The sequence below is a fragment of the Nicotiana tomentosiformis genome, chromosome 4 (genome assembly GCF_000390325.3).
Source record: "Nicotiana tomentosiformis chromosome 4, ASM39032v3, whole genome shotgun sequence".
Taxonomy (NCBI): Eukaryota; Viridiplantae; Streptophyta; class Magnoliopsida; order Solanales; family Solanaceae; genus Nicotiana; species Nicotiana tomentosiformis.
This window is the reverse complement of record NC_090815.1, coordinates 66,797,184-66,811,697: the sequence shown is the minus strand read 5'-3', so window position 1 is coordinate 66,811,697 and position 14,514 is coordinate 66,797,184. Positions and strand designations below refer to the sequence as shown.

The window sequence follows — 14,514 nt, the reverse complement described above, 5'->3', positions numbered from 1 at the left end:
GTACGCGCGGGATGGCAGTTCTAAAGTATTGTTTGGCTTGCTCGGTATTGGATTTGACTTGTTCGAGGTAAGTAATACTTATAAACTTGGTGCTGAGGGTAAGAATCCCTAAATATATGTGTTATGTGTTGGTGTTGAGGTGACGCACTAGGTGACGGGCGTGTGGGCATGCACCGTGTGAATTATGACTCAGTTGATTCCGTGGTACTGTGTAGTTACCTAATCTTGTTTCTATCCATGAAATTTCTACGTGCTAGAGTAATTGAGCTTTGATCCATGTTAGAAACCATGTTTAGGCTATATGCATATTTATTGGGACCCACTGAGGTCATTTCTGTTGTTGAGTCATTCGCTTAAATTGCAATTTCATACTCAGTCATATTCATTCATTTGCATGTCATATCTTAGTCTCTGTTATCATTTATTGTTACATCATGTAACATTTTTGGGCTGATTAGCATGAGATTTGTGAGCCCGAGAGACTGGAGAGATTGATGACTGTGTTGAGGTCGAGGGCTTGATTGTTAGTGATATTTATGGGATCGGGCTGCACGCCACATCAGACTTTATTGATTCATGATGGGAACGATCTACATGCCGTATCAAGTTTTATTAATTCATGATGGGATCAGGCTGCACACCGTAGCAGGCCATGTTGGCTTATATTAGTGCTTGTGCTGGATCCGCTCCTCCTGAGTCTGACATAACAGCACTGAGCGCAGGCACCGAGTGCCGAGTGATGTAGTGTATCGAGCGATTGAGAGTACTGAGTGATAGAGTCTGAGACAGTGAGATTGAATACTCTGAGAGTGTGAGTACATAAGTTTATCACTGTGGTGCATTACATTTATCGTGCATATTGGGCATGTATACATATAGATGCATTTCCTCATGCTATATAATATGGTGACATTTGACGAGCTAAAAACACAATACAGAATTATGCTTGCTAGTAGAATATAGTATAGAAAATATCGTATCCACAGGGATTAGATTTAAATAGTATTTTCGTAGCTTCGAGTTTTAATTGCTATTCAAGATGATCAACAATTTAGAGTTGTGTAATTTAAAACTAAAATTTACTAAAAGTCTAATCTATTGGCTAATGACAATCGCAACAAGAGTAAGCAAGAATATATCAAAGGGAGAAAATAGGAGTTGATTGGATAGGTGTAAGATACTTGTTTGGGAATTAACTATAGTTTCTTCACTTCTATGGTTCAAGTGAGTCTCTCGAATTCACTCTATTATGTTCAAACAATCAGTAGAAACTCCTCTCTCGATTAAGTCTCAACCTTACGATATGAACTAAGATAAGCTTGGTGAAGATATGCAAGAATTCGTAGTGGATTAGTCGTTAGGAGAGCTTCTTTTGATTATCCTCCTAACTAGGTCTAAATATTTCAACTAGCCTGTTTCGATTAATAACAAGAATCAATGACTTCAACCAATACGATAATGCAAAACATCACAAATTATGCCTCTTTCGATTACATAAACAAGTGAATATATATGCAATAATAAAAAACCCAAAATGCTTCAATACATAAAACTAGAGTTAATATCCACAAACAATTCTCAAAACACCAAATCCATCAATCTCTAAGGAAGAATTACTCCATGGATATGGAGAAATTCATCACAATTAAGTTTAAGTCAAAGGAAAACATAAAACATCCAAACCATTGTCTTGAGTGAGGATGAATGGTGAAATCCTTGTGCTCTTGCTTCTCCATCTTCTCCTTAGCTTCCTTAGGTCTAAATTATGTCAAAACTCCTCAAAATACCGTTTTTCCATGAGGGGTAAGTCTCAACCTTACTATATGAACTATGTCAAAAGTCCTCTCTCGATTAAGTCTCAACCTTACTATATGAACTAAGTTAAGCTTGGTAGAGATATGCAAGAATTAGTATTGGATTGATCCTTAGGAGAACCTCTTTTGATTATCCTCCTAACTAGGTCTAAACATTTCAACTAGCCTCTTTCGATTACTAACAAGAATCAATGAATTCAACCAATAAGATAATGCAAAACATCACAAATTATGCCTCTTTTGATTACATAAACAAGTGAATAAATATGCAATAATAAAAATAACAAAATGCTTCAATGCATAAAACTAGAGTTAATATCCACAAACAATTCTCAAAACACCAAATCCATAAATCCCTAAGGAAGAATTACTCCATGGATATGGAGAAATTCATCACAATTAAGTTTAAGTCAAAGGAAAACATAAAACATCCAAACCCTTGGCTTGAGTAAGGATGAATGGTGAAATCCTTGTGCTCTTGCTTCTCCCTCTTCTCCTTAGCTTCCTTAGGTATAAATTATGTCAAAAGTCCTCAAAATACTGTTTTTCCATGTATATATACCAAGTGGGGTCGGCCCCAAACAAATGCACCTTCTCCTACGCAAAATAGGACACTTTTCCGGAGTTGGACGTGCGCGGCCGCGCACCTGGAAGTGTGCTCGCGCACTTGGCCGCGCACTTTTCACCCTGTTCTGCCTCATATGAGCGCCCAATGCGTGCCCAGTGCGCGGATGCGAACATGGGTGGCGTTCTGTTTGAAACTTGGGATAATGTAAAGCATGAAGTTGTAGAAATTTTAAATAGCTTTCCAACGATATATTGTGGAGCCCAAACAGAGTTCCGAGCGAAAAGGTATGTGTAGTTTACTGTACACTGCACAATATTCATGAATCAAGTGCCCCCACATAAAAAAAAGAGAATAGTTCCACACACCATACAAATTTAGAACAATCAGGAACTAAAGATAGAACAAATTCATTCACTCTCAGAAACAACATTCATATACCGCAGAAGATGAACTATAAGCTTGCATGTGGTGTATTACTCTACTACTTCAAGCTCATTAAGTCAAGAATCAAGTAGGACTTTAATTGGTTGTAATGTAGGTTGCGGGACGGGTAGGATACATTTAGATATAAGAGTGACTACACCTCCCTAAGTACTTTAATACATACAATTATATTCAACACCCCACACTTATGTCAAACTCATACTCCACCTTCACATCAATATGCATTAACTCCTTTCTTCTTTAAGCACATTTACATCAAGAGTTACCACTTATCAAAGATCATTTTTCATAATCATACAACTACATAAATTTTTATTTTTATTTTTTAATTCAAGTGGCTCTTACTTTTTAAAAACAATGCACCTCCTCTTTATTTCATTAGTTCCACTCAAAAGCCAAACCAACCACCCCAAACTTTAACTTTTTCAAAGTTCATACAATTTCTAGTGCTCAAGAGAGGTAAATGGTTCAAATAAATGATCAATTCAAACAAATGGGTAAGGATTGTAATGTGATTGCCAAAGAAACATGATTACAGGCTCAACGGGGTTAACTACGATACATAACAAGTTAGTGGGTAAACTATATAGCTGGCTCAATAAAGAAATGCCTATATCACTTCCAAGACTGAACAAAACTACTATTTCGCTTTGCAAACACACGAGGCAAGTTCTAGACATCAAATGCAATGAACACAATAGACCAAACCCCACACACACATGGCACATAACTTACTCAATATTGGATAATCAAGAAACGCTAGTCAAAGCAGTTAAGCAAAGTAAAGAACATACAATTTAAGGCACTCATACAACCAAATCACTCACTATTCACAAGGCATGATCAAGTCAAGAGATATTGCTTCCATTTCAAATCATAGCACAAGGTTTTCCTATTTCTAAAAACAAAAATCTAACTACACCCGGTTCAAACAAAACCCTTGAAAAAGAACCACGGCATAAAGAAAAATCAAGGGGGAATTAATACACTAACTACAAAAAGAAAATCTTTTTGTCTTTTTCTTTCGACTTAATTCCCTGAAGAAACCCATCGAATGATATCCATCGTCGAGAAAAATAAAAAAATTTAAATTTTTTTTTCAATTTTTTCTATCTTTAACTACTAAAATTAACAAAAACTAAAATACATATACATAAAACATACAAATATCCCCCTACCAAACACTTTAAGTTGTGGCATGTCCCCATGACACACAATTAAAAAGTATAAGGTAAAGGAAACTTCCCTGAATTTTCAGTCGGGGTCTGAGTCGAAGTCGGGCTCCATTCTTCTCGCCCGAACTAGTGCACACATCCACGCAGACAACTTCTTCTTAGCCTTATTGGGGTACACCCCTGCACTTGTCTTTCTCAATCACTGGGACCTTATCTTTCAAACTCTTTAGCTTCCACTCAACACTTGCAGCTGGCTTCTCCTGTTTCACTCCAGTTGCTACATTCATCTTAATAGTCACCATCTCCTCACCCATTCTAAGCATGAGTTTTCTATCATGTATATCTAGTATAGCTCTACCCACTGCTGAAAATGGTCTTCCTAGGATGAGGGGGACCTCCTTGTTCTCCATATTCACCACTATGAAATCTACAGGAAATACGAACCTATCCACCCATACCAAAACATCTTCTACTATCCCCTCGGGTGTTATAGTCGTTTGGTCTGCCATCTGCAAAGATATTGGCACCGACCATATCTCTCCAATCTCCTTCTCCAGTTTCCTGTAAATAGACAATGGCATTAGATTAATTGAGGCACCAGAGCCACATAAAGATTTATCAAAGTTAAGAGTGCCTAAAGAGCAAGGTATCGTAAAACTCCCTGGATCTCCACACTTTTGTGGGAGTTTGTTTTGCAGTATTGCACTGCAATGCTCTGTAAGTTTGACCACTGAGGTCAGTTATATCTTCCTCTTCTTTGTAAGGATCTCTTTCAAGAACTTTGCTTAAGCTGGCATTTGTGAGAGAACTTCCGTGAATGGAAAATTTACATTAACCCATCTCAGCATATCTAGAAATCTCTCAAACTGCTTATCCAGCTTTCCTCTATAGAGATTTTGGGGAAAAGGTAAAGCATGCATGTGCTTGCTCTCTTCATTGGATTCCTCCTTTCTTGAAGTTTCCTTTTTTTTCTTTTTCTCAGCTCCATTCTTGCCTTTCTTCTTCTCAATCTTTTTATCATCATCTTCAATTTTCAGCTCCTTCCTACTTTCTTTTTCAGGCGTAGCTTCGTTTTTAACTGGAGTGGGATCTTTCAACACTTGTCCGCTTCTTAAGGTCACATCATTTATCGTTTGTTTTGGATTCTTTTCAGTATCACCTGGAAGAGTACCTGGTATTCTCTCAGATAATATAGTTGTAATTTGTCCCACTTGCCTCTCCAAGTTACGCAAACCTGTCCCAAGTTCTTTGATAGCTGCACTATGAGCATCTAACCTCTCATCTGTCTTGACAATGAAGGATTTCATCAGATCTTCTAACCCAGACTGAATTGGCTGTTGAGGCTAAAACTGCGGCCTCTGTTGATTCACAAAATCAGGAGCTCCTTAAAATCTGTAGTTGCTTTGTTGCCATGCAGTTGCTGTACCCCCGGGTGAACTCCTTGAAAAACCGAGGTGCTTCTGACCCATTGCATTAAAGTTGTAATTACCAACAACATTAACTTCCTCGATCGAGGCTTGACACTTATGAGTAGGGTATCCTATTCTATATATGTCACATGCTGTAGGAGGCTCACTATGTATTGAAGCTAAAGTTAGCTTCCTCATTTCATTTGCCATGGAATCAAGCTGTACCTGCACAGATATGTTAGCGTCAACTTGGTGAACACCAGTCGGTCTTCTTCTTTCAGCAACTTTAGAGGGCCACTGATTTGCATCCTAAGACAACTCATCTAGAAAAGTAACTATCTCATCTGGAGTCTTTTGCATCAACGGACCTCTAGCTGCGTTGCTCAGTGTTCTATGTGAAGTTGGTGTCAATCCATCCCAAAAATCCTGGAGTTGCATCCAGAGTTCTATTCCACTATGCTGACACTTACACACTATTTCTTTGAACCTCTCCAAAGCTTCAAACACCGTTTCAGTCTCATTCTGACAGAAGTTGTGGATTTCCCTTCTAAACGGTCCCATGTTCTAATAGATCCATTAGGCAAGCTTCGAAGACAGTGCTTTGCATCGTCTTTGAGAGTGAAGGGGAATGCCCTTAAGTAGACTGCATCTTGTGACACACCATTATATTGGAAGGTGTTCATAATCTCCTCGAAGTCTATCAGATGATTGTTCGGATCTTCGTTCATCTTTCCTCTAAAGACGCAACTGTTTTGGAGGGTTTGAAGTAACCACTGCTTTAACTCAAAATTATTAGCTGCAACGGGAGGTGGTCTCATACTCGATAAGCCTTGGTTGTAGACCGGTCTAGCATAATCACCAAGTGGTCTTTCGGCACCGGGAGCTATATTTCTGAATTGGTTTGCACCCACAAGTCGATTATATTCAATTCTTGGAGCCCTCTCCTCCTCATAGACAAGTTGTTCATTTTGAAGAGCTGTCTCCTCCGCATCTGGTGCAGCTTTTTCTCTTTGCTGGGCTGCCTCTCTTGCAACCAAATCAAAATTATCCTCATCTCCCTCCATAACTTCTTTGGTTGAGGATTGCCCAACCTTCTCTGTATTCACAGGGAGATTTCTTTCTTTCCTCAGCTGTCGTAGCTGCTTTTACATTTACGGCTCGTATGGTAGAAATTCCTTCCCAGAAGATCGGATCATGCACCAATCTAACCTGTAGCCTGCGCACAGTCAAGGAATACAAAATGTAAAAAGAGAAAAACAAAATAAAAAGAAAAATTCTTAAATTAGCACTAAAAACTATTTCCAACACTATTGATTGCCAATCTGTGGCAACGGCGCCAAAATTTAACAAGCTAAAAACACAACACAAAATTATGCTACTAGTCAAATATAGTATAGAAAATATTGTATCCATAGGGATTGGATTTAAAAAGTATTTTCGTAGCTTCTAGTTTTAATTGCTATCCAAGATGATCAACAATTTAGAGTTGTGTGATTTAAAACTAAAATTTACTAAAAATCTAAACTATTGGCTAATGACAATCACAACAAGAGTAAGTAAGAATATATCAAAGGGAGAAAATATGGGTTTATTGGATAGGTGTAAGATACTTGTTTGAGAACTAACTCTAATTACTTCACTTCTATGGTTCAAGTGAGTCTCTCGAATTCACTCTATTATGTTCAAACATTCAGTAGAAAGTCCTCTCTCGATTAAGTCTCAACCTTACTATATGAACTAAGTTAAGCTTGGTAAAGATATGCAAGAATTCGTATTGGATTGATCCTTAGGAGAACCTCTTTTGATTATCCTCCTAACTAGGTCTAAACATTTCAACTAGCCAATTTCGATTACTAACAAGAATCAATGAATTCAACCAATAAGATAATGCAAAACATCACAAATTATGCCTCTTTTGATTACATAAACAAGTGAATATATATGCAATAATAAAAACAACAAAATGCTTCAATGCATAAAACTAGAGTTAATATCCACAAACAATTCTCAAAATACCAAATCCATCAACCCCTAAGGAAGAATTACTCCATGGATATGGAGAAATTCATCATAATTAAGTTTAAGTCAAAGGAAAACATAAAACATCCAAACCCTTGGCTTAAGTAAGGATGAATGGTGAAATCCTTGTGCTCTTGCTTCTCCCTCTTCTCCTTAGCTTCCTTAGGTCTAAATTATGTCAAAAGTCCTCAAAATACCATTTTCCATGTATATATACCAAGTGGGGTCGGCCCCAAACAAATGCACCTTCTCCTACGCAAAATAGGACACTTTTTCGAAGTTGGACGTGCGCAGCCGCGCACCTGGAAATGTGCTCGCACACTTGACCGCGCACTTTTCACCCTGTTCTACCTCATATGAGCGCCCAATGCGCGCCTAGTGCACGGCCACGAACGTGGATGGCGTTCTTTTTGGAATTTCGGAAAACATAAAACGTAAATGTTGTAGCCCTTTTAAATAGCTTTCCAACAATATATTGTGTAGCCCAAACGAATTTCCGAGCGAAACGTTATGTGCATTTTACTGGACACTGCGCAATATGCCTGCTCGATTCTTCGTTTTGTTCCACTATTTTCCGTTGATCCCCTAACATGATCCCGACTTGATCCCTGGGATTTTACTCAGACTTCAAAGCTCCCGAATATCTTGAATTCATTCTGCAACATCTACATAGATCGGCATCACTCCTACAAGGCATAAAACACTAGCGATTAAAGCTCCAACTCAATTAAAGTGCAGTAAATTAGAGTGTGATAAGCGACTAAAATATGAGATTATAGCCTACCATCAACATTCATGACTTCTCATACACATTGACATGGAGGCATAGAGATATACTTTCTCATGCTATCTGATAATGAAACATCTTATCTATTGTTGAACGTTTTTAGGAAAAATCATAGTTTTCTGACATACTCACATTTTGGTGATTTTGATGAATGATTTGGATTTTATTGTAATACCTGAAAATATGCCTATTTTCTGTAACTATGAACGAGCTGAGCATCATATCTTTGAGTATTACTTGTATTGTTTTCATTATATTGTTACGAGTTATTCTTGGCTGTTGGTATTGGACTCTGACCATTGTCCAAGCTCGTCACTACTTTCAACCTAAGGTTAGGTTTGTTACTTATTGAGTACATGGGGTAAGTTGTACTCATACTACACTTCTACACCTTGCATGCAGATTTTGGAGCTGATATTGCTGTGTATGGCGGGAGCTGGCTTTGAAGATGAACTTGCATTCCGGTTGTAGCTGCCTCTTGTTCATGGTAGCTATAGATTTATAAAAATCTGTTTATGTAGATTTCAAACAGATGATATATTTATTTCATACTAGCTTTGTATACTCTAAATCATAGAAGCTCATGATTTGTACTACCAGTCCTTCGGGATTCTTTGTGTAAAAGTTAAGTTATATTATCATTGTTTCCCTCAGTAGATCTCATTTAATTTGGATTGCTGCTAATTGGCTTACCTAGTAGGTTGGGTAAGGTGCCATCATGACTAGTTGAATTATAGGGTCGTGACAAATTGGTATCATAGCTCTAGGTTCATAGGTTCTATGAGTCATGGTGAAGTGTCTATTAGAGTGTTGCGGATCGGTATGATAACGTCCATACATATCTTCGAGAGGCTACAGGGCATCAAGGATAAACTTTCCATCTTTCTTTCCTCATCGTGCATCATTGATTCAACTTGAAGCGCAACTCTTTGAATTCCTTCCACTCACTCGTATGCGTATGTGAGCGCCCGATATTAGCTTTTCATTGACGACTTGTGATTCTCTGGATGAGGTACGAGATGTGTTTTATGTTTTTTGGTCATGCGACACTCTGGAGGACTCGAGGCCAGGTTTAGACTGTAGATTAAGTTGTATAGTTTCAATTGTGTGAGCATATTCTTTTGGACTTATATGTTAGGTAGTGTGTCCCTATGAGTGGAATTTATTGCTCGGTGAGAGGTTAGATGGCTATATGATGAGTATGACGTGACTTTGTGATGTGTTCAAATGGTTTGAATGTGACGAGAAAAGTTTGCTTGAGATGTGAAAAGGACTACTGGATGCTCGTTTTCAGTGGATGTGCTATACCGTCTGGAGTTATGAGGGTTTTGAGGGATTCTTTCATGTTGTTTATTTGTGGAATGAAGTAGATTTTTATGACTTGTTGATGAGTTCATACTCGGAAAGATTAAGTGATTGCGTAGTAGTTGTGGCTGTGAAAAGGGTATAGAGAGATGTCAGTTTGAGGCTAAGCAGGTGGGTTATCTTCTGCGGGATGGTCTACGGATGTGTGATCCCTATGATGTTGTGTGGATAGTTTCTTTCTATTTGTGTGTTATATGTGTTTTGATTTGAATTTGGATTGATTGAAAAAGTTGACCTGACTGTCACGAGGATGAATGCAAGCTTAGCAGATGGTTTGAGGTATATAATGGTTTATGTTGCATGAGCTTGTGAAGAATTTAGTTGAATCTCACTGCGGTATTATGGCAGTAGTAGAGTATGGGTATTGTGAGCTAGAAAATGTTTTGTTCTATAGTGTTGAACCAAGTGGGGGAGTCTGCTAATGATGATTTGATTGTATGGTTATGTGTTGTACTGGTTTCGGTTTGATGCATGCTTGTGAATCAGTTATGACTTGCAGAAGTTGAGATCGAGGATGACTCGAGTTAGGAAATTTCTGTATACGGGTTATATTAGACTTTATGGGTATATGAAAATCATGGAATGATTTGAGTTGTTATCCATGACAGATGTAGTGCGCATGGAGTAGGAATTTACTCGGTTGCGTTAAGGCGGGGTTACTTCTTTGGGTGTCGTTGTGCTAATGGTGCACAAGTCGTTCAACCCGCTCAGGTGGTGCAATTGAGATTTCAGCAGAGTGGATGACGCTCGAGAATGTTTTAATAGATTCAAGATATATATATATGGCAATTGAGAATTTTTTGGATTTGTATATGTCTAGAATCTGAGATTTGCATTGTATGGTGTCGAGACTAGCGGTATTCCTATATCTTAATTGATTCTACATTTCAGTATCACAAAGGTAAAGGAAATAATTTTAGATTCACATAAGGTCTCTTTATAGTTGCTATCTCGGATGCGGTATTTTGAGTGTTTAAATGGGAATACAATGACTTATGGGCCTTAATGCGATGTGGTTTTATGCTAGGATCTGTTGTGGTGGGCATTAAGTTAAGGGTCAGAGTGTGCTAGCAAAGAGAAGTGTTAGCTTGAAGGCAATTCAGAAGAAAATCAAAGGAAATAAGACAGCTTGGTATTAGGTTGGATCAGTATGATAATGGTATGCTCGGTTCTTTTGGTTCTTACGATGTGATGAGGCTTTACATATGTTTTGTTGTAATACTCTTGGGTTTGGCAACCTGCGTGACTTGGTTGAGTTAGAGGAATTCATTTCTAATGTTTTGGTTATGTGTGAATGGGTTTCGTAGAGTTCTCGATGATTTTTACCATGACTTCGGATGGATATTTTCTATAATATGGGGAGATTGTAGTGCATTGCGATTTTCTTCTGGATGGGATCAAGTGAAAGATTTCTAGCTATTTGAGTATGTATTCTGCTTGTGATTCAGAGTTCATAATGAGATTCTAGCGCTTGTCATATGATGGCATGATAGATGCGGTACGTCCTGTGGGATTTAGAGTTGCATGTACAAGGTGGCAGTTCAGTTTTGGAGGGAAGGTCATGAATTTTGGACAACATGGACGGTTTTAGATGTTTAGATGAATGCTATTACTACATGGTATTGCCTGAGAAGGGTGCGCATTTTAGAAGGCGTACTGTGTTCTGACTTCGGATGCTTCATTGGTATTACGACACTCGTGTGGTTGATCATCAACTTATATTCAGATTTTGCCATGTGGCGCGAGAGAATTATAGAAGTATTTCTTATGGGATGATTGTGTATGAGAGATATGATAGTCATTCGAGTGGTGGAGTTGGGATCATCTATGGTGATTCATGTCTTCTATGGATTTGGAGACTGGGAGTTCTCAGAAGCAGATTGATTCGGGGTTGTGGACTATGAAGATGTGGCCAAAGTTAGCTAGATGGTAGTACGTGCTATGGTTAGGTCATTGTGGACTTTTGGAGGGACATTTATCCATTTGGGGATGACCGGAGTTGATTTGAGGGCCCATTGGTAGGCCCAACGTTGATGTATATTCTACACCATGTCAGATTTGTTGACTCAACACCGTTATTGCAGAAAGGTGTGTTATTTGGTTGGAGTTGAGCTTGTTTGGGTTCCGATATGTTCTATGTGTTACTCTTCTATTCTACGAGGGGTTGTGATTTGTTGGTTATACGCACAACCGATGCGATTCTGTTTGGGCTTTGTGCTAGAATTCGAGCGAAATGTTTATTGGGGTATTGAATGGTTGATTGTGCCATGGTTATGGTCCTTTAGGGGTTTGGTATATTGTGTTATTCACGTCTCTGTGGTTATGGTCATGCACTTCATGTACTTGATGTCGAATTGCATGTGGTTGTTGATTTTGAGCATTGTTGCTTGAGGTATTTCATAGGACCGACGTTTGGATCGGCTTGTGCATTACAGAGTTATGTTGAGATATGATTCTTTGTGTTAGATTCGTGTTATAGGTTCTACTATGTATGATGGGTTCATATCATTGCGGTTGTGGTGCTACTTGTAGAGCTTGCGATACGGTTCTCTCATTTGAGTCATTTTCCATTTTTGGGTGCATTGTAATTGTTGCATATTGGTGCACAGATTGCACGGTTTGTGGCTTATGGTTGTATTTGTGTGGCATATTTGTAGAGTGGTTATATTTGATGAGACGAGGTTGTTGGACCTAGAATGGGTGTTATCAGATTTGATTGTGGTATATTTGGAAGGATAATGTCTCTGATCGACTTAGAAATTGGCGATGGTTCTTGTCGAAGGAGCGAGATCTCCATGCCTTTTTGAGTTGATGAGTGGTTATGAGTTTCTGCGTGTTTCATTAATCATTGGCAGTGTACGAAGGTTTAGAACATGGTTTTAATTGATATGTGGTTTGTTACCAGTACCGGGTTTGTTTTGAGCAGCTACTGTGATCGGGAGTTTTTGCTACGAGTATGCGAGTTATTTGGTATATCATATGATTACATACTGGGTTATAATTATGGTTTGATACAGCTTGTTCAGACTTGTACAGTGTGTAGGTGCGGGATTCAGGTCTTGTAAGGAATTTCGAATGTTGGAAATTGGGTTCAAGGCTTATGGGCTAATTTTGAATTATGGATCTTAAGTTAGGTTATGTTGTCAGGCTTATATGGATTGGAGTGACGTGGGATCACCCCCGGGTATGTGCATGGTAAGGTTACACAGTGATTTGACGGCCTTGGAACGACTCTTGGCACGTTCAAGAACGAACGTATGTTTAAGTAGGGGAGAATGTAACGACCCGACCGGTCGTTTTGTCATTCTGTTCAGCTATTTGATGTCATGAGAAGTTTTGTATGATGCATTATGACTTGTGTGAATCGTCGCTTTTGGTTTTCAGGTTATTCGAAATTCATTTGGAAGAATGATTTTCAACTAGGAAGCTTTAAATTGGAAGAGTTGACCAACTTTTACTTTTGTGTATTTGACCCCATATTAGAGTTTTGATAGTTTTTTTAGGTCCGGATGGTGATTTTGGACTTGGGCGTATGTCCAGATTTGCATTTGGATGTATCTAGAAGGTTTCGGCACTATTTGCCAAAGTTGGCAAATTGAAGGTTTGGAATGTTCATAAGGTTGATCGGGGTTGACTTTGATGATATCGGGTTCGGATTGTGGTTCCGAGAATCGAAATAGCTTCGTTATTTCATTTGGGAATAGTGTGCAAAATTTGGAGTCATTACGGGTTGATTTGATATGGTTCGACACGAGTTTTGGAAGTTAAAAAAATTCAAAAGTTCATTAAGTTTGATTTGAGGTGCGATTCGTGGTTTTGAAGTTGTTATGCGAGATTTGAGGCATTGAGTAGGTCTGGGTTATGTTTTGGGACTTGTTGGTATATTCGGACGGTGTCCCGAGAGGCTCTAGAGTTTCAAACGTGTTTCAAACCATTTTCCCTTCATGTGTGGTTGATGGTAGCTGTTGGTACTAATGTTGCGCACCTGCGGTTGGTTTTACATAGGTGCGGTAGTCGCAGAAGAGAGGTCATTGGCGCACCTGCGAAGAAGGCTACGCTGGGGAGACCATCGCAGATGCAGAGTGTGAAGCGCACCTGCGTGCGTGCAGAAGCGGGATCATTTTCATAGGAGCGGAAAGGGCTGCTTGATTGTGTTTTCCGCAAAAGTGAGGAGGACTCCCACCTGCGTTATCGTGGAAGCGGAACTTTGTCCGCAGGTGCGAGAGGTCGGACATTTTGTGATTTTCGCAGAAGCAGAGGAATTGTCGCAAAAGCGATGCCGCAGAAGCGGCTAGTATTTCGTAGATGTGAAATAATTAGGCATAAGCATATAATATCGAGGGTTTGTTTATTTTGAGGCGATTTTCACCACATTGATTAGGGTAAGTGTTCTATACTCGGTTTTGATTTATTTCATGAACCCATCTTCGTGTTTGGCAATTGATTAGTGATTTTGAAAGAGAAATTGGGGATTTGTGTCTAGAATTTCCTAAATTGAATTTCTGAGTTTTGAACATAGATTCGGAGTCAGATTTGAGTGAAACTAGTATGGTTGGACCCGTAATTGAATGGGTTGTTGGAGTTTGTGAGTTTTGTCCGGTTTAGAGGTGCGAGCTCGAGTTTGACTTTTTGGTTGACTTTGGGCTTTTGATTAAAGAATCAACCTTTATCGATTTATTTTGTTTCATTTTGCATTATTTGATGTTCTTGAGTTGCTTTTGGCTAGTTTCGAGCCGTTCTGAGATTAGTACGCATGTGATGGCAATTGTAGAGTATTGTTTGGCTTGCTCGGTATTGGATTTGACTTATTCGAGGTAAGTAACACTTCTAAACTTGGTGTTGAGGGTATGAATACCTGAATATACGTATTATGTATAGGTGTTGAGGTGATGCACATGCTATGTGACGGGCGTGTGGGTGTGCACCGTCTGAA

The 14,514-nt window shown here is 38.8% G+C and overlaps 1 protein-coding gene across 1 annotated transcript; it reads right to left on the bottom strand.

Moving 5' to 3' along the window:
- Window positions 1–4,786: 4,786 nt before the first annotated feature.
- On the bottom strand, window positions 4,787–5,308 carry LOC138909847 (UPF0329 protein ECU05_1680/ECU11_0050-like). Its single transcript, XM_070201062.1, has one exon. It carries the CDS (start codon window positions 5,306–5,308, stop codon window positions 4,787–4,789), a length of 522 nt encoding a protein of 173 aa, XP_070057163.1.
- Window positions 5,309–14,514: the final 9,206 nt, after the last annotated feature.

Bases quoted from the DNA above. Each gene is read 5' to 3' on its own strand.
- LOC138909847 (XM_070201062.1), bottom strand. From the start codon at position 5,308: ATGAAATCCTTCATTGTCAAGACAGATGAGAGGTTAGATGCTCATAGT.